Source organism: Bombina bombina, chromosome 3 (assembly GCF_027579735.1).
Source record: "Bombina bombina isolate aBomBom1 chromosome 3, aBomBom1.pri, whole genome shotgun sequence".
Taxonomy (NCBI): Eukaryota; Metazoa; Chordata; class Amphibia; order Anura; family Bombinatoridae; genus Bombina; species Bombina bombina.
The window spans coordinates 1,070,518,002-1,070,539,043 of record NC_069501.1 but is presented as its reverse complement, the minus strand read 5'-3'; the positions used below and the strand labels follow the sequence as shown (position 1 = coordinate 1,070,539,043).

General features: G+C 42.3%; 1 protein-coding gene across 1 annotated transcript in view; it reads left to right on the top strand.

Annotated features, from left to right (window-relative positions):
- The window catches only part of RACGAP1 (Rac GTPase activating protein 1), a 145,043-nt gene that overhangs the window by 22,181 nt on the left and 101,820 nt on the right, over nucleotides 1-21,042 (top strand). Inside the window, exons 3-4 of the mRNA XM_053705552.1 lie at nucleotides 13,275-13,477; nucleotides 13,557-13,696. Coding sequence (XP_053561527.1) covers nucleotides 13,275-13,477; nucleotides 13,557-13,696 — 343 coding nt within the window. The remainder of the gene's footprint in view (nucleotides 1-13,274; nucleotides 13,478-13,556; nucleotides 13,697-21,042) is intronic.

Here is a 21,042-nt window from a genome sequence, read left to right as displayed (position 1 = left end):
GAGCTGCTAAGGCAGCCCACCGGCAGAACGCTATCTTCGCTATTTGGCTGAAAGGTGACTTTTCCACCTCTTAGTCAATAGCCATGTGGGAAATCCGGCTTGGCGCTGCATATTGCTGTGAGGTTCTCTCGCCAAACCTTACAGTTAGGGTTGCACCAATACCATTTTCTTCTGTTAAGTGTGATCAGTCCACGGGTCATCATTACTTCTGGGATATTACTCCTCCCCAACATGAAGTGCAAGAGGATTCACCCAGCAGAGCTGCATATAGCTCCTCCCCTCTACGTCATTCTCTTGCACCCAACGACTAGATAGGATGTGTGAGAGGACTATGGTGATTTTATTTAGTTTTATTTCTTCAATCAAAAGTTTGTTATTTTTTAATAGCACCGGAGTGTGTTATTCCTTCTCTGGTAGAATTTGAAGAAGAATCTACCAGAGTTTTTTACTATGATTTTAGCCGGAGTAGTTAAGATCATATTGCTGTTTCTCGGCCATCTGAGGAGAGGTAAACTTCAGATCAGGGGACAGCGGGCAGTTTAATCTGCAAAGAGGTATGTAGCAGTTTTTATTTTCTGACAATGGAATTGATGAGAAAATCCTGCCATACCGACATAATATCATGTATGTATTTTTTACATTTGAGTATTCTGGGGAATGGTACATCACTAGAATTACACTGTGTATATAATCTCTAGCCTATTTGTTTTTTTTTCTAATTTATGTTAAACGTTTTTGCTGGAATGTAAAATCGTTTTCATTTTCTGAGGTACTGGGTGAATAAAATGTTTGGGCACTATTTTTCCACTTGGCAGTTGCTTTATCTAATTATGACAGTTTACTGATCTCTCTCACTGTTGTGTGTGAGGGGGAGGGACCTTTTTTTGACGCTTTTTCTACGCATCAAAAATTTCAGTCAGAAGCTCATTGTTTTTTCCTGCATGTTCCGGTTTATTTCTACAGAACTCAGGGGTCTTCAAAGCTTGTTTGAGGGAAGTAATCTAACAGAGCTGTGAGATTGTAGTTGACTGTGATAAAGAAACGTTTATTCTTTAACTTTTTTATGCCATCAGGGTTAGTTATTCTTTGCTAATGGGAACAAGCCTTTGCTAAAATTGTGTTTTGTTTTGCAAAGTTTATTGATTTCAACTGTTATATATCTTCTGTGCTTCTTAGACACAGTACGCTTTTCATTGTATAATATTTCCAAGTTGCAAGTTTAGTTTGCTAGTGTGTTAAACATGTCTGATTCAGAGGATGAGACCTGTACTATTTGTAATAACGCCAAAGTGGAGCCCAATAGAAATTTATGTACTAACTGTATTGATGCTACTTTAAATAAAAGTCAATCTGTACAAATTGAACAAATTTCACCAAACAACGAGGGGAGAGTTATGCCGACTAACTCGCCTCACGTGACAGTACCTGCATCTCCCGCCCGGGAGGTGCGCGATATGGTGGCACCCAGTACATCTGGGCGGCCATTACAAATAACATTACAAGATATGGCTACTGTTATGACGGAAGTTTTGGCTAAATTACCAGAACTAAGAGGCAAGCGTGATCACTCTGGGGTGAGAACAGAGTGCGCTGATAATGCTAGGGCCATGTCAGATACTGCGTCACAACTTGCAGAGCATGAGGACGGAGAGCTTCATTCTGCAGCTGACGGTTCTGATCCAATCAGATTGGATTCAGATATTTCAAATTTCAAATTTAAGCTGGAAAACCTCCGTGTATTACTAGGGGAGGTGTTAGCGGCTCTGAATGATTGTAACACAGTTGCAATACCAGAGAAAATGTGTAGGTTGGATAAATATTTTGCTGTACCAACAAGTACTGACGTTTTTCCTATACCTAAGAGACTAACTGAAATTATTACTAAGGAGTGGGATAGACCCGGTGTGCCGTTCTCACCCCCTCCGATATTTAGAAAGATGTTTCCAATAGACACCGCCACACGGGACTTATGGCAAACGGTCCCTAAGGTGGAGGGAGCAGTTTCTACTTTAGCTAAGCGTACCACTATCCCGGTAGAGGATAGCTGTGCCTTTTCAGATCCAATGGATAAAAAGTTAGAGGGTTACCTTAAGAAAATGTTTGTTCAACAAGGTTTTATATTGCAACCCCTTGCATGCATTGCGCCGGTCTCGGCTGCAGCGGCATTCTGGATTGAGTCTCTGGAAGAGAACCTTAGTTCAGCTACGCTGGACGACATTTCGGACAGGCTTAGAATACTTAAGCTAGCTAATTCATTCATTTCGGAAGCCGTAGTACATTTAACTAAACTTACGGCTAAGAATTCCGGATTCGCCATTCAGGCGCGCAGGGCACTGTGGATAAAATCCTGGTCAGCTGATGTAACTTCTAAGTCCAAATTACTTAATATACCTTTCAAAGGGCAGACCTTATTTGGGCCCGGTTTGAAAGAAATTATCGCTGACATTACAGGAGGTAAGGGCCACGCCCTGCCTCAAGACAAAGCCAGACCTAAGGCTAGACAGTCTAATTTTCGTTCCTTTCGGAATTTCAAAGCAGGAGCAGCATCAACTTCCACTGCTCCAAAACAAGAAGGATCTGGTGCTCGCTTCAGACAAGGCTGGAGACCTAACCAGTCCTGGAACAAGGGCAAGCAGGCCAGGAAACCTGCTGCTGCCACTAAAACAGCATGAATTGAGGGCCCCCGATCCGGGATCGGATCTAGTGGGGGGCAGACTTTCTCTCTTCGCCCAGGCTTGGGCAAGAGATGTCCAGGATCCCTGGGCGCTAGAGATAATATCTCAGGGATACCTTCTGGACTTCAAATACTCTCCTCCAAGAGAGAGATTTCATCTGTCAAGGTTGTCAACAAACCAAACAAAGAAAGAAGCGTTTCTACGCTGCGTACAAGAACTGTTGTTAATGGGAGTAATCCATCCAGTTCCACGATCGGAACAGGGACAAGGGTTTTACTCAAATCTGTTTGTGGTTCCCAAAAAAGAGGGAACTTTCAGACCAATCCTGGATTTAAAGATCCTAAACAAATTCCTAAGAGTTCCATCGTTCAAAATGGAGACTATTCGGACAATTTTACCCATGATCCAAGAAGGTCAGTACATGACCACAGTGGATTTAAAGGATGCTTACCTTCACATACCGATCCACAAAGATCATTACCGGTATCTAAGGTTTGCCTTTCTAGACAGGCATTACCAGTTTGTAGCTCTTCCATTCGGATTGGCTACAGCTCCAAGAATCTTCACAAAGGTTCTAGGTGCTCTTCTGGCGGTACTAAGACCGCGGGGAATTTCGGTAGCTCCGTACCTAGACGACATTCTGATACAAGCGTCAAGCTTTCAAACTGCCAAGTCTCATACAGAGTTAGTACTGGCTTTTCTAAGGTCACATGGATGGAAGGTGAACGAAAAGAAAAGTTAATTCGTTCCATTCACAAGAGTTCCCTTCCTGGGGACTCTCATAGATTCTGTAGAAATGAAGATTTACCTGACAGAGGACAGGTTAACAAAACTTCAAAGTGCTTGCCGCACCCTTCATTCCATTCAACACCCGTCAGTGGCTCAATGCATGGAGGTAATCGGCTTAATGGTAGCGGCAATGGACATAGTACCATTTGCTCGCTTACACCTCAGACCACTGCAACTATGCATGCTAAGTCAGTGGAATGGGGATTACTCAGACTTGTCCCCTTCTCTGAATCTGGATCAAGAGACCAGAAATTCTCTTCTATGGTGGCTTTCTCGGCCACATCTGTCCAGGGGGATGCCATTCAGCAGACCAGACTGGACAATTGTAACAACAGACGCCAGCCTTCTAGGTTGGGGCGCCGTCTGGAATTCTCTGAAGGCTCAGGGACAATGGAGTCAGGAGGAGAGTCTCCTGCCAATAAACATTCTGGAATTGAGAGCAGTTCTCAATGCCCTCCTGGCTTGGCCCCAGTTGACAACTCGGAGGTTCATCAGGTTTCAGTCGGACAACATCACGACTGTAGCTTACATCAACCATCAGGGAGGGACAAGAAGCTCCCTAGCAATGATGGAAGTATCAAAGATAATTCGCTGGGCAGAGTCTCACTCCTGCCACCTGTCAGCAATCCACATCCCGGGAGTGGAGAACTGGGAGGCGGATTTCTTAAGTCGTTAGACTTTTCATCCGGGGGAGTGGGAACTTCATCCGGAGGTCTTTGCCCAAATACTTCGACGTTGGGGCAAACCAGAGATAGCTCTCATGGCGTCTCGACAGAACGCCAAGCTTCCTCGTTACGGGTCCAGATCCAGGGATCCAGGAGCAGTCCTAATAGATGCCCTGACAGCACCTTGGGACTTCAAGATGGCTTATGTGTTTCCACCCTTCCCGATGCTTCCTCGATTGATTGCCAGAATCAAACAGGAGAGAGCATCAGTGATTCTAATAGCGCCTGCGTGGCCACGCAGGACTTGGTATGCAGACCTGGTGGACATGTCATCCTGTCCACCTTGGTCTCTACCTCTGAAACAGGACCTCCTGATACAGGGCCCTTTCAAACATCAAAATCTAACTTCTCTGAAGCTGACTGCTTGGAAATTGAACGTTTGATTTTATCAAGACGTGGGTTTTCTGAGTCAGTTATTGACACCTTAATACAGGCTAGGAAGCCTGTTACCAGAAAGATTTACCATAAGATATGGCGTAAATACCTATATTGGTGTGAATCCAAAGGTTACTCTTGGAGTAAGGTTAGGATTCCTAGGATATTGTCTTTTCTACAAGAAGGTTTAGAAAAGGGTTTATCTGCTAGTTCATTAAAGGGACAGATCTCAGCTCTGTCCATTCTGTTACACAAACGTCTGTCAGAAGTGCCAGACGTTCAGGCTTTTTGTCAGGCTTTGGCCAGGATTAAGCCTGTGTTTAAAACTGTTGCTCCGCCATGGAGTTTAAACCTTGTTCTTAACGTTTTACAGGGTGTTCCGTTTGAACCCCTCCATTCCATTGATATAAAGTTGTTGTCTTGGAAAGTTCTATTTTTAATGGCTATTTCCTCGGCTCGAAGAGTCTCTGAGTTATCAGCCTTACATTGTGATTCTCCTTATTTGATTTTTCATTCGGATAAGGTAGTTCTGCGCACTAAACCTGGGTTCTTACCTAAGGTAGTCACTAACAGGAATATCAATCAAGAGATTGTTGTTCCTTCTTTGTGTCCAAATCCTTCTTCGAAGAAGGAACGTCTTCTGCACAATCTGGATGTAGTTCGTGCCCTAAAGTTTTACTTACAGGCAACTAAGGAATTTCGACAAACGTCTTCCCTGTTTGTCGTTTACTCTGGTCAGAGGAGAGGTCAAAAGGCTTCTGCTACCTCTCTTTCTTTCTGGCTTCGTAGCATAATTCGTTTAGCTTATGAGACTGCTGGACAGCAGCCTCCTGAAAGAATTACAGCTCATTCTACTAGAGCTGTGGCTTCCACTTGGGCCTTTAAGAATGAGGCCTCTGTTGAACAGATTTGCAAGGCTGCAACTTGGTCTTCGCTTCATACTTTTTCCAAATTTTACAAATTTGACACTTTTGCTTCCTCGGAGGCTATTTTTGGGAGAAAGGTTCTTCAGGCAGTGGTTCCTTCTGTATAAAGAGCCTGCCTATCCCTCCCGTCATCCGTGTACTTTTGCTTTGGTATTGGTATCCCAGAAGTAATGATGACCCGTGGACTGATCACACTTAACAGAAGAAAACATAATTTATGCTTACCTGATAAATTCCTTTCTTCTGTTGTGTGATCAGTCCACGGCCCGCCCTGTTTTTTAAGACAGGTAAATATTTTTTAAATTATACTCCAGTCACCACTACACCCTTGGTTTCTCCTTTCTCGTTGGTCCTTGGTCGAATGACTGGGAGTGACGTAGAGGGGAGGAGCTATATGCAGCTCTGCTGGGTGAATCCTCTTGCACTTCCTGTTGGGGAGGAGTAATATCCCAGAAGTAATGATGACCCGTGGACTGATCACACTACAGAAGAAAGGAATTTATCAGGTAAGCATAAATTATGTTTTTTGAAGACTGAGTACAAGTACCGATACTTTTTTAAAAATACTCGCCGATACCAATTACTGATACTTTTTTTAATGTCATGTTACAGTGTCCCAAGCACAATACAGACTAATGAATTAAGATAGCTTCTTTATAATTATGAAGAACTGTAACTCAAAAGATATTATGAAATAATAAAACCGTTTTATTTGCTTGTTGTCACAAAGTTCTAAAAACTCGAAGAAATTTCACATTCAAATATATTCATAATAACAATAATAAATAACATGTAATATCACAACCAACCAAAAGTGCAATGCAGTAAAAAATATACCAGTGCACTGTTTAAACATGGGGAACAACACTGGGCTAGCTTACATTTGACTGGTAAGCTTTACCAATGTTCATTGCATGTGCAACTCCATTAAAGTCTATTGAGTTGGAAATGTGAACAGAGCATTGGTAAAGCTTACCTATCAAATGTAATCTAAATCTAGTCCTATTATTGTAAGATGTGTGTTCATAGGATTTAACTAAATTTTTTCTATGAACACTCTTCCTGCAATTATATAAGCTAAGGATGTTCCTCAGAGTACAGTATGTTTTGAGCATAATTGTGCAAGAGAAGAACTAGTAGTATAACAGGCAATCTAGCAATTATAATAATTTTTGAAAAGTTAGTAGCAAGTTCTTTTTAAGGAACAGAAGCATCTCTGTATGTTCAGCTATACGTCTGTTTCTGCTATCAGTAATGTCTGATGCTAAGCTGAACAGTCTCATTTTCAGCACTACTGCATGGGGCAGAAAGATCATTTTGGGCCATTTTAGCCAGAGCTTGAAATCTCAGTTTATTAAAGGGACAGTATACACTCATTTTCATATAACTGCATGTAATAGACACTACTATAAAGAATAATATGCACAGATACTGATATAAAAATCCAGTATAAAACTGTTTAAAAACTTACTTAGAAGCTGTCACTTTGGCTCTGTTGAAAAGGTTGCTGGAAAGCCCACTGCAAGTGGCAAATAAGACACTCCCCCCCTCCCCCTTCTTTTGCATATGAAAAGACCCTTTACACAAACAGGAGCAAGCTGGAGTAGGTAGTCGAGCGTATTCACATAAAACTTTGGGGCTTGGTTAGGAGTCTGAAAATCAGAGCAATGTTATTTAAAAATAACCAAAACTATACATTAATTTAAAAAAACAAAACTTTATGGGCTATATAAATAGATTATCTACAAAACATTTATGCAAAGAAAAAATGAGTGTATAATGTCCCTTTAACTACCCAGTACTTCAGGGGTTTGTCTGAACAAGGTACAGTGATCTCTCTTACAATAATACAATACAACAGCAATTTGTATTGGAAGAACAGAAGTGAACCATTTTTAGTTGAGTCTCCACTACAGCTTAAAATGAAATGGCAACATGCAGTTTGAAAAAACTCCACAAGATACAGTATGGGTATGAAGTGCAGGTATCGGTTTAAGTATCGGTGCATTTGCATGAGTACAAGTACTCATGCAAATACTTGGTATCGGCACCGATACTAGTATCGGTATCAGTGCAACCCTACTTACAGTGAAATCCTCTCCTTGATTCTGATATGGCAACACCCTACAATGCAAAACAGACATCTGCTATATTACAGGGAGGTTCCAGCTTGCAAGCTTTGCACCTGTTTTGGTGCGCTGCACACTGAGTGCTGTTCTATTTGCGAGTGCTTTCTTTTTCTTTCTTAAAGGGACATAATACTCATATGCTAAATCACTTGAAACTGAAGCAGTATAACTGTAAAAAGCTGACAGGAAAATATTACCTGAGCATCTCTATGTAAAAAAGAAAGATATTTACCTCACAATCTCCTCAGCAGAGTAAGTTCTGTGTAAAAGGTTATACTCAGCTGTTACTCAGCTGCAGGTAAAAACAAAAATAAAAAAAATAATGAAGAAATGAACAGCAGCCAATCGGCATCAGCAGTGCTGAGGTCATGAACTCTTTTACTGTGATCTCATGAGATTTGACTTAACTCTCATGAGATTTCATAGTAAGCTGAATAGGTAAATATGAGAGTTCACGAGGCTCATCCCCTAAGCTGTCCCAGGACAGACATACTAATATGCTGCTTAGAAATCCTTTACAATGGGAGGTGGCTACTGAGAAACTTTTGAGGTAAAATATCTTTCTTTTTTACATAGAGATGTTCAGGTGATATTTTCTAGTCGGCTTTTTACAGCTATGCTGCATCACTTTCAAGTGTTTAAACATTTGGGTATTATGGCCCTTTAAGACACGGTGAGTCCACGGATCGTCATCAATTACTGTTGGGAATATCACTCCTGGCCAGCAGGAGAAGGCAAAGAGCACCACAGCAAAGCTGTTAAGTATAACTTCCCTTCCCACAAACCCCAGTCATTCTCTTTGCCTGCGGTGCAAATGGGTGGTGACGTTTTCGGTGTCTAAGTTTTCTCCAATCAAGATTTTATTATTTTAAAGCAGAGTAGGTTTGCTCTGATCTTTCCTGGGGTCTAGCGGTAGCCCACGTCAGTCTCTACTGTAGGGCAGTGGTGGCTTTTAAGCAATTGGGAACTTGTGAGGTACAATCCTCACTGCCCTTTCTCAAACAGTTTTGCTGCCCTAATCAGAAAGCCGTAATAAGCTTACTCGGTTCTTTCCTTTCTACAGGTCCATGTGAGGAATGACATCCTCTCAAACCAGGTGAGCTGGTTTCCTCTCACAATCCAGTAGGATTTTCTTTGCAAGACATTGCTACCCAGGTATCCTCTGTAGTTTCTGAGCCGCTGTCTGCTTTTCCCTTCAGGGAAAGCGCAAGAGGAAATTTTAAAGAATCAGTGAGTAAGGTTTCTGATCAGGCTGTGGCTAGCCAGGGTGCCCCTTCTAAAAAATCTGAGGAGGAAGACACTTCGGTAGTGTCTGAGGGTGAAATCTCAGACATTATAATCCCTTCTTCTGATGCTGAAGTTGTATCCTTTAGATTTAAGCTGGAACACCTCCGTCTGTTAAAGGGACACTGAACACAAATTTTTTTCTTTTGTGATTCAGATAGAGCATGCAATTTTAAGCAACTTTCTAATTCACTCCTATTATCAAATTGTCTTCATTCTCTTGGTATCTTTATTTGAAATGCAAAAATGTAAGTTTAGATGCTGGCCAATTTTTGGTGAACAAACTGGGTTGTCCTTGCTGATTGGTGGATAAATTCATCCACCAATAAAAAAGTGCTATCCCGAGTTCTAAACCCAAAAAAAAGCTTAGATGCCTTTATCAAATAAAGATAGCAAGATAACGGAGAAAATTGATAATAGGAGTAAATTAGAAAGTTGCTTAAAAGGATCCTATGGATAAGAAGTTGGAGGCCTTACTAAAGAAAATGTATGTTCACCAGGGCCTCCAATGGCAGCCTGCGGTGTGCAATGCCACTGTCACCAGTGTGGCAGCCTACTGGTTTGATGCCTTGTCTGATTCTATTCAGACAGATACTCCTCTTGAGGAGATCCAGGACAGGATTAAGGCTCTTAAGTTAGCCAATTCATTTATCACAGATGCTTCCTTACAAGTCATTAAGTTGGGAGCAAAAATGTCTGGTTTTGCTATACTGGCTCGTAGAGCCTTATGGTTGAAATCCTGGTCTGCGGATGTTTCATCTAAGTCCAAGCTCTTGGCGATCCCCTACAAGGGTAAGACCTTGTTTAGGCCTGGCTTGGCTGAAGTTATTTCAGATATTATGAGGAAAAGGGTCTTTCCTCCCACAGGATAAGAGGAATAAGCAGAAAGGAAGTCAGAGTAATTTTCGTTCCTTTTGAAACTTTAGAGGTAAGCCTTCCCCGGGAACGGATCAAGTATGGGGCAGCTCAAGCTTCGATACGAGATGTCCCGGATCCTTAGGCAGTGGACATATTATCTCTGGGATACAAGTTAGAATTCAAGACTTTTCCTCCCAGGGGCGGGTTCCTCCTCTCAAGATTATCTGTAGACCTGAGAAAAAGGCGTTCTTAAATTGTGTTCAGGATCTCTCCACTCTGGCAGTGATAGTTCCTGTTCCAAGGCAGGAACAGGGTCTGTGATTCTACTCCAATCTATTTGTGGTTCCCAAGAAAGAGGGAACTATCAGACCAATTCTAGACCTAAAATGTCTAAACAAGTTCCTCAGAGTACCGTTCATCAAGATGGAAACTATACGTTCCATTCTTCCTTTGGTCCAAGAGGGTCAGTTCATGACAACCTTAGAACATGAAGGTATGCATTCTTTAAGTCTAATTCACAAGGACCATCACAGGTTTCTGAGGTTCGCCTTCTTGGACAATCACTTTCAGTTTGTAGCTCTTCCGTTTGACCTTGCCACAGCTCCCAGAATTTTCTCAAAGGTTCTGGGGGCTCTACTAGCAGTGGTCCGGTCTCTGAGAATTGCAGTGGCGCCTTATCTGGACAACATTCTGGTTCAGGTGCTGTCTTTTCAACAAGCACACTCTCGTACAGAGATCTTTTCTTTGTTCCCACGGATGGAAGGTGAATCCAGGCAAAAGTTTGATGGTTCCAGCTACAAGGGTATGTTCTTAGGGACCATAGTAGATTCCATATCGATGAAGATATTTCTGACAGAGGTCAGAAATTCAAAGATTTTCGACTCTTGCCTTGCCCTTCAGTCCTCGCCTCGCCCTTCAGTCCTCGCCTCGGCCGTCAGTGGCTCAATGTATGGAGGTAATTGGTCTGATGGTAGCTTCCATGGACATCATACCGTTCGCTCGGTTCCATCTCAGAGCTCTGCAGTTATGCATGCTAAGACAATGTATTAACAGGGACTATGCGGATCTGTCTCCTCGAATAGATCTGGATCAGGTGACTAGAGACTCGCTTCTATGGTGTTTGTCTTAGGAACACCTCTCCCAGGGAACTTGCTTCCGCAGACCTTCCAGGGTGATTGTGACCACCGATGCCAGCCTGCTGGGCTGGGGAGCAGTCTGGGGCTTGTTGAAGTCTCAGGGTCTATGGACTCGGGAGGAGTCAGATCTCCCCATAAACATCCTAGAGCTGAGAGGGATCTTCAATGCTCGCCTGGCCTCAGTTAGCTTCAGCACGGTTTATCAGGTTTCAGTTGGAGAACATAACATCAGCGGCTTACAGACGGACCTTTCATCCCGGGGAGTGGGAACTCCATCCGGAGGTGTTTTCCAGTCTGATCCTCAAATGGCGGCGACCGGAGCTGGATCTCATGGCATCTCGGCAGAATGCCAAGCTCCCGAGGTACGATTTGAGGTCAAGGGATCCACAGGCGGTTCTGATAGATGCTCTGGCAGTCCTGTGGGATTTCAGTCTAGCATACCCATTTCCTTCCACGAGTTATTGCTCAGATCAAGCAGGAGAGAGGGCGTTGGTGATTCTTATAGTACTGGCATGGCCTTGCACGATCTGGTATGCAGACCCAGAGGAAATGTCATCTCTTCCACCTTGGACACTACCTCTGAAGAAGGACCTTCTACTTCAGGGTCCCTTCCTTCATCCAAATCTCAATTCTCTGAAGCTGACTGCTTGGAGATTTGAACGCCTTATTTTATCTAAGCGTGGTTTTTTCGAGGCAGTCCCAGAGGCAGAATTTTGTTTCACTTTCTGCGATGAGATTTTTTTTTAGTGAAAATTTTTCTGCAGGCCATTTTTAAATAAAATTTTAAATTAGGCAGTTACACTAAAGCACTCGTTCAATTGCAATGTGTTGGTTAACTAAAGAATAAAACAATTTTTAACGTTTTATAATATAGTGCAGTAGTTGAAAATTGCATCGCAAATTAGTTGCGGACAAACTAAATTAAAAAAAGTCTCTTGATCCAACATAGAAATGTAGTAATAAAAAGGTACAATGCTCATAAGAATGTCTTACATTCAGAACAAACAGCTTTGCAGACTAGGAAAGGCTAGGGGAGTGTTTGAAAAAAAGCCAGTTAATAATCAATGCACTGCTGCTTTACAGTGCTACTGCATATTTGTTAACTTCAAACATTTCTCTTGATGCACTGGAACACTTAAACAGTGCAGCCAGAAGACAGCTCTGTTTGAAGAGTAGAGCTGCAAAGTTAAAGCACTTATTCTTAACAGTTCCTGCATGGGCTCTGTTCTTTCTGCAGGCATGCTGCATTTTCTGCGATGACATCTCAGATCACTGTATGTTCTGCCTTGGGGGAGGCAGTCATTGAGACCTTCATCCAGGCTTGCAAGCCTGTGACAAGAAAGATTTACCATAAGATATGGCATAAATATCTGTATTGGTGTACTGTGAATCCAGAGGCCTAGGAGTAGAGTTAGGATTCCTAAGATTTTGTCTTTTCTCCAGGAGGGTCTGGAGAAGGGTTTGTCAGCAAGTACTCTGAAGGGTCAGATTTCTGCGTTGTCTATTTTGTTGCATAAGCGTCTCGCGGATGTGCCAGACGTGCAATCTTTTTGTCAGGCCTTGGTCAGAATCAGGCCTGTGTTTAAACCTATTACTCCTCCATAGAGTCTTAACCTTGTAAACGTTTTTTTACAGCAGGCCCCGTTTGAGCCTATGCATTCCTTAGATATTAAGAAGTTATCTTGGAAGGTTTTGTTTCTTGTTGACATTTCTTCTGCTCTGAGAGTCTCGGAACTCTCGGCGTTGCAGTGCGATTCTCCTTATCCTGTCTTTCATTCTGATGAGGTGGTTCTGCGTTCCAAGAGGGCTGTTTCTTCTTCCTGGGCCTTCAAAATTAAGCTTCTGTGGAACAGATTTGCAAGGCTGGAATTGGTCCTGTCTGCATACTTTTTTTTATAAATTTTATACATTTTGATACTTTGAAACCTTAGAAAAGATGCCTCAGCCGAGGCCAAAGGTTCTTCAAGCGGTGGTGCCTTCTGTTTAGGTTACCAGTTTTGTCCCTGCTTACCATCTGTGTCCTCTAGCTTGGGAATTGATGATCCGTGGACTCACCATGTCTTAAGAAAGAAAACAAAATTTATGCTTGCCTGATGAATTAATTTATTTCTTGACACCGTGACTCCATGGCCCGCCCTGTTTTTCACAGTTTTTTTCTTTGTCATATAAACCTCAGGTACCTCTGCACCTTGTTACTTCCTTTCTCTCCTTTCCTTTGGTCGAATGACTGGGTGGTTGTGATACCTAACAGCTTTGCTGTGGTGCTCTTTGCCTCCTCCTGCTGGCCAGGAGTGATATTCCCAACAGCCATTCCATTTTGCACCCCTGTATTTTTGTTCTTGAAAATACAAGTTTGCTTACTGTACCCCTTTCTTAGAGTTTATGCAATTGGCTAAGAACTTTGAAGATTTCCGAAGGAAATGGCAAAAAATGGATCACGAGTTGGGAAAAAGCAAAGAAATGCTCATGAAGGCTGAGACTGAGCGTAGTGCGCTAGAGGTGAAGTTAAAACATGCTCGTAATCAAGTGGATGTGGAGATAAAGAGAAGACAACGGGCAGAGGCAGACTGCGAGAAACTAGTAAGATGTAAACACATTTTTAAATTGTTTAGACCATGTATTTTGTCATATTTATTTATTTTATCTATGAATTTATTAGGAACGACAGATTCAGCTGATACGGGAGCTTCTGATGTGTGATACATCTGGTAGCATTCAGCTAAGTGAGCAGCAGAAAAATGCTTTAGCTTTTCTTAATAACCGGACTAACTTATCCAATGACTGCAATGGGACTAGAAGGTAAGATCTGCTACTCAAATATTCAGGTTCCATTAATGACTGCATGTCTAAGTTAAGATTATAGATTTATTATACAGTTGACTATCTAAACTAAAGCAGAGCTCAACAAATCTGTTAAATTTAGGAGCCAGAAGCTTTTGGACATCTCTATAAAAATCTAGGGTGACAAGGCCTAATTTTAAGGTATGATTGGCTTTCTGTAATAGGCACTACTATAATTAAGAATATAACAAGATATGCTAGGTGCAAAAATGAGCCAAGCTAATATCTATAAGAGGCGCCAAGTTGTACAGTAATGGGCAATGTCACTATAACCTATACATATAGGGTATAAAAATCCAATAATACCTATATGAAATAGTTTGTGTGACTATGCCTATATAAAATGTGTAATAAGGTATTAACAGAGTGATACGTCACAAGATGCAAATATGCACCACAGATACACAGTATAAGCAAACTGGTATAAAAACAAAAAAAGAATATAGAAACAAAACCAACATAAAATGGATGTAGTGATAGCAGATCAAATAGGTATATAAGTATTCGACGTGGGGTCAGAATGTAAAATATGAACTGCAGTCCACAAATTTAAAAAAATAAATTTTAAAAATAATAATAAACCCCCCTCGGTTTACAACGGTTAAATTTACAGTTTCAGAATAACAACCTTTTTTCCAGTCATGTGACTGCTATTGAGAAGCAGTGCATTGATTAAAATAGCCAGTAGGTGAAGCTGTCCCCTTGTGTTGCAGCAATGCCAAGCAAGCTGAAATTAATCAGTTTAACCAGACCTGAGCTATCAAGCAGATTTCAAAGGAACAAGATCTTCCGGTCTATAAATCAGTCCAGATTGGAATGCATAGAAAGAACTGTTAGCAGAAAAATGCAAGCGAAGTCTATATTGTGTGATTATTTTATTAGATTTATAATGCTGTTTAGCAAATGTTTTTATTAACTTAACTTAGTTTAATTATATATTCTGTGTTGTGTGATTATTTTATTAGGTTTATAATGCTGTTAAGCCTTTAAAGTCTTCATTTCAAAGCATTAAAAATAATGTATTAGGTGTTACTTATAACAATTTTAAGAGGGGCCTGGAACCCAACTCCCTTACTTCCCATTGACTTACATTATAAACTGGGTTTCAATTTACAACCATTCCTTCTGGAACCTAACCCTGGCGTAAACTGAGGGTATGTATGTATGTGAAAATACTCAATCCGATGACCAAGGAATTCCACACCTCCAGGCAGCTCCTCTAAAGTGTCACGCCAAAGCACAGGAAAGAAATTCTAAAATACAAAAGATAGAGGGCGCCACATAGTGCAAATCAGCTAGTAAAACCAGTCAGTTGTAATAAGACAAAGTCAATCCTAATCACATGATGAAAAGCACAAAAGTGCTAGACAGGCAGACCGGATCCAAAAAGTTGTCTGTTGGACGACTTTTTGGATCCGGTCTGCATGTCTAGCACTTTTGTGCTTTTCATTACGTGAGTAGGATTGACTTTGTCTTATTACAACTGTCTGGTTTTAACTGGTCGCTACCATCTTAGGTACTGGCAGACAGTCTGCATGTATGCAGTTTTAAGGTGTGTGTTTTTGTTTTTCCCTTCCTTCCCACTGGGGAAATAACTGTGTGACATAATACCTACATCCATTTGTTAGGCATTTCACCCCTATAATATACTATTATTTGTAGGAGCCAGACGAGAGTGTTAGACCTATGCAGATATTCTAGCAAGCATGGTACCCTGGTACTTTGAATTTATAAGCTGTGGTGTGACAGTTATTCAAAATCTAGGATCCTTTTTTATTTTTTTATTTTAATGTGTAATAATACTGTATAATTTACTTTTAAATATACATTTCTCCAACATAGGTGTGTCCGGTCCACGGCGTCATCCTTACTTGTGGGATATTCTCTTCCCCAACAGGAAATGGCAAAGAGCCCAGCAAAGCTGGTCACATGATCCCTCCTAGGCTCCGCCTACCCCAGTCATTCTCTTTGCCGTTGTACAGGCAACATCTCCACGGAGATGGCTTAGAGTTTTTTAGTGTTTAACTGTAGTTTTTATTATTCAATCAAGAGTTTGTTATTTTGAAATAGTGCTGGTATGTACTATTTACTCAGAAACAGAAAAGAGATGAAGATTTCTGTTTGTATGAGGAAAATGATTTTAGCAACCGTCACTAAAATCCATGGCTGTTCCACACAGGACTGTTGAGAGCAATTAACTTCAGTTGGGGGAACAGTGTGCAGTCTCTTGCTGCTTGAGGTATGACACATTCTAACAAGACGATGTAATGCTGGAAGCTGTCATTTTCCCTATGGGATCCGGTAAGCCATGTTTATTCAGCAAGTAAATAAGGGCTTCACAAGGGCTTATTAAGACTGTAGACTTTTTCTGGGCTAAATCGATTCATTATTAACACATATTTAGCCTTGAGGAATCATTTTATCTGGGTATTTTGATATAATAATATCGGCAGGCACTGTATTAGACACCTTATTCTTTAGGGGCTTTCCCAAAGCATAAGCAGAGCCTCATTTTCGCGCCGGTGTTGCGCACTTGTTTTTGAGAGGCATGGCATGCAGTCGCATGTGAGAGGAGCTCTGATACTTAGAAAAGACTTTCTGAAGGCGTCATTTGGTATCGTATTCCCCTTTGGGCTTGGTTGGGTCTCAGCAAAGCAGATACCAGGGACTGTAAAGGGGTTAAAGTTCAAAACGGCTCCGGTTCCGTTATTTTAAGGGTTAAAGCTTCCAAATTTGGTGTGCAATACTTTTAAGGCTTTAAGACACTGTGGTGAAAATTTGGTGAATTTTGAACAATTCCTTCATGTTTTTTCGCAATTGCAGTAATAAAGTGTGTTCAGTTTAAAATTTAAAGTGACAGTAACGGTTTTATTTTAAAACGTTTTTTGTACTTTGTTATCAAGTTTATGCCTGTTTAACATGTCTGAACTTCCAGATAGACTGTGTTCTGAATGTGGGGAAGCCAGAATTCCTATTCATTTAAATAAATGTGATTTATGTGATAATGACAATGATGCGCAAGATGATTCCTCAAGTGAGGGGAGTAAGCATGGTACTGCATCATTCCCTCCTTCGTCTACACGAGTCTTGCCCACTCAGGAGGCCCCTAGTACATCTAGCGCGCCAATACTCCTTACTATGCAACAATTAACGGCTGTAATGGATAATTCTGTCAAAAACATTTTAGCCAAAATGAACACTTATCAGCGTAAGCGCGGCTGCTCTGTTTTAGATACTGAAGAGCATGACGACGCTGATAATATTTCCGAAGGGCCCCTAACCCAGTCTGATGGGGCCAGGGAGGTTTTGTCTGAGGGAGAAATTACTGATTCAGGGAACATTTCTCAACAGGCTGAACCTGATGTGATTGCATTTAAATTTAAGTTGGAACATCTCCGCATTCTGCTTAAGGAGGTATTATCCACTTTGGATGATTGTGACAAGTTGGTCATCCCAGAGAAACTATGTAAAATGGACAAGTTCCTAGAGGTGCCGGGGCTCCCAGAAGCTTTTCCTATACCCAAGCGGGTGGCGGACATTGTTAACAAGGAATGGGAAAGGCCCGGTATTCCTTTCGTCCCTCCCCCCATATTTAAAAAATTGTTTCCTATGGTCGACCCCAGAAAGGACTTATGGCAGACAGTCCCCAAGGTCGAGGGAGCGGTTTCCACTTTAAACAAATGCACCACTATACCCATAGAGGATAGTTGTGCTTTCAAAGATCCTATGGATAAAAAATTAGAAGGTTTGCTTAAAAAGATGTTTGTTCAGCAAGGTTACCTTCTACAACCAATTTCATGCATTGTCCCTGTCGCTACAGCCGCATGTTTCTGGTTCGATGATCTGATAAAGGCGGTCGATAGTGAGTCTCCTCCTTTTGAGGAGATTATGGACAGAATCAATGCTCTCAAATTGGCTAATTCTTTCACCCTAGACGCCACTTTGCAATTGGCTAGGTTAGCGGCTAAGAATTCTGGGTTTGCTATTGTGGCGCGCAGAGCGCTTTGGTTGAAATCTTGGTCGGCTGATGCGTCTTCCAAGAACAAGCTACTTAACATTCCTTTCAAGGGGAAAACGCTGTTTGGCCCTGACTTGAAAGAGATTATCTCTGATATCACTGGGGGTAAGGGCCACGCCCTTCCTCAGGATCGGCCTTTCAAGGCAAAAAATAAACCTAATTTTCGTCCCTTTCGTAGAAACGGACCAGCCCAAGGTGCTACGTCCTCTAAGCAAGAGGGTAATACTTCTCAAGCCAAGCCAGCTTGGAGACCAATGCAAGGCTGGAACAAGGGAAAGCAGGCCAAGAAACCTGCCACTGCTACCAAGACAGCATGAAATGTTGGCCCCCGATCCGGGACCGGATCTGGTGGGGGGCAGACTCTCTCTCTTCGCTCAGGCTTGGGCAAGAGATGTTCTGGATCCTTGGGCGCTAGAAATAGTCTCCCAAGGTTATCTTCTGGAATTCAAGGGACTTCCCCCAAGGGGGAGGTTCCACAGGTCTCAGTTGTCTTCAGACCACATAAAAAGACAGGCATTCTTACATTGTGTAGAAGACCTGTTAAAAATGGGAGTGATTCATCCTGTTCCATTAAGAGAACAAGGGATGGGGTTCTACTCCAATCTGTTCATAGTTCCCAAAAAAGAGGGAACGTTCAGACCAATCTTAGATCTCAAGATCTTAAACAAGTTTCTCAAGGTTCCATCGTTCAAGATGGAAACCATTCGAACTATTCTTCCTTCCATCCAGGAAGGTCAATTCATGACCACGGTGGATTTAAAGGATGCGTATCTACATATTCCTATCCACAAGGAACATCATCGGTTCCTAAGGTTCGCATTCCTGGACAAACATTACCAGTTCGTGGCGCTTCCTTTCGGATTAGCCACTGCTCCAAGGATTTTCACAAAAGTACTAGGGTCCCTTCTAGCTGTGCTAAGACCAAGGGGCATTGCTGTAGTACCTTACTTGGACGACATTCTGATTCAAGCGTCGTCCCTTCCTCAAGCAAAGGCTCACACGGACATTGTCCTGGCCTTTCTCAGATCTCACGGATGGAAAGTGAACGTGGAAAAGAGTTCTCTATCCCCGTCAACAAGGGTTCCCTTCTTGGGAACAATAATAGACTCCTTAGAAATGAGGATTTTTCTGACAGAGGCCAGAAAAACAAAACTTCTAGACTCTTGTCGGATACTTCATTCCGTTCCTCTTCCTTCCATAGCTCAGTGCATGGAAGTGATCGGGTTGATGGTAGCGGCAATGGACATAGTTCCTTTTGCGCGCATTCATCTAAGACCATTACAACTGTGCATGCTCAGTCAGTGGAATGGGGACTATACAGACTTGTCTCCGAAGATACAAGTAAATCAGAGGACCAGAGACTCACTCCGTTGGTGGCTGTCCCTGGACAACCTGTCACAAGGGATGACATTCCGCAGACCAGAGTGGGTCATTGTCACGACCGACGCCAGTCTGATGGGCTGGGGCGCGGTCTGGGGAGCCCTGAAAGCTCAGGGTCTTTGGTCTCGGGAAGAATCTCTTCTACCGATAAATATTCTGGAACTGAGAGCGATATTCAATGCTCTCAAGGCTTGGCCTCAGCTAGCGAGGGCCAAGTTCATACGGTTTCAATCAGACAACATGACAACTGTTGCGTACATCAACCATCAGGGGGGAACAAGGAGTTCCCTAGCGATGGAAGAAGTGACCAAAATCATTCTATGGGCGGAGTCTCACTCCTGCCACCTGTCTGCTATCCACATCCCAGGAGTGGAAAATTGGGAAGCGGATTTTCTGAGTCGTCAGACATTGCATCCGGGGGAGTGGGAACTCCATCCGGAAATCTTTGCCCAAGTCACTCAGCTGTGGGGCATTCCAGACATGGATCTGATGGCCTCTCGTCAGAACTTCAAAGTTCCTTGCTACGGGTCCAGATCCAGGGATCCCAAGGCGGCTCTAGTGGATGCACTAGTAGCACCTTGGACCTTCAAACTAGCTTATGTGTTCCCGCCGTTTCCTCTCATCCCCAGGCTGGTAGCCAGGATCAATCAGGAGAGGGCGTCGGTGATCTTGATAGCTCCTGCGTGGCCACGCAGGACTTGGTATGCAGATCTGGTGAATATGTCATCGGCTCCACCTTGGAAGCTACCTTTGAGACGAGACCTGCTTGTTCAGGGTCCGTTCGAACATCCGAATCTGGTTTCACTCCAGCTGACTGCTTGGAGATTGAACGCTTGATTTTATCGAAACGAGGGTTCTCAGATTCTGTTATCGATACTCTTGTTCAGGCCAGAAAGCCTGTAACTAGAAAGATTTACCACAAAATTTGGAAAAAATATATCTGTTGGTGTGAATCTAAAGGATTCCCTTGGGACAAGGTTAAGATTCCTAGGATTCTATCCTTCCTTCAAGAAGGATTGGAAAAGGGATTATCTGCAAGTTCCCTGAAGGGACAGATTTCTGCCTTGTCGGTGTTACTTCACAAAAAACTGGCTGCTGTGCCAGATGTTCAAGCCTTTGTTCAGGCTCTGGTTAGAATCAAGCCTGTTTACAAACCTTTGACTCCTCCTTGGAGTCTCAATTTAGTTCTTTCAGTTCTTCAGGGGGTTCCGTTTGAACCCTTGCATTCCGTTGATATTAAGTTATTATCTTGGAAAGTTTTGTTTTTAGTTGCAATTTCTTCTGCCAGAAGAGTTTCAGAATTATCTGCTCTGCAGTGTTCTCCTCCTTATCTGGTGTTCCATGCAGATAAGGTGGTTTTACGTACTAAACCTGGTTTTCTTCCAAAAGTTGTTTCTAACAAAAACATTAACCAGGAGATTATCGTACCTTCTCTGTGTCCGAAACCAGTTTCAAAGAAGGAACGTTTGTTGCACAATTTGGATGTTGTTCGCGCTCTAAAATTCTATTTGGATGCTACAAAGGATTTTAGACAAACATCTTCCTTGTTTGTTGTTTATTCCGGTAAAAGGAGAGGTCAAAAAGCAACTTCTACCTCTCTCTCTTTTTGGATTAAAAGCATCATCAGATTGGCTTACGAGACTGCCGGACGGCAGCCTCCCGAAAGAATCACAGCTCATTCCACTAGGGCTGTGGCTTCCACTTGGGCCTTCAAGAACGAGGCTTCTGTTGATCAGATATGTAGGGCAGCGACTTGGTCTTCACTGCACACTTTTACCAAATTTTACAAGTTTGATACTTTTGCTTCTTCTGAGGCTATTTTTGGGAGAAAGGTTTTGCAAGCCGTGGTGCCTTCCATTTAGGTGACCTGATTTGCTCCCTCCCTTCATCCGTGTCCTAAAGCTTT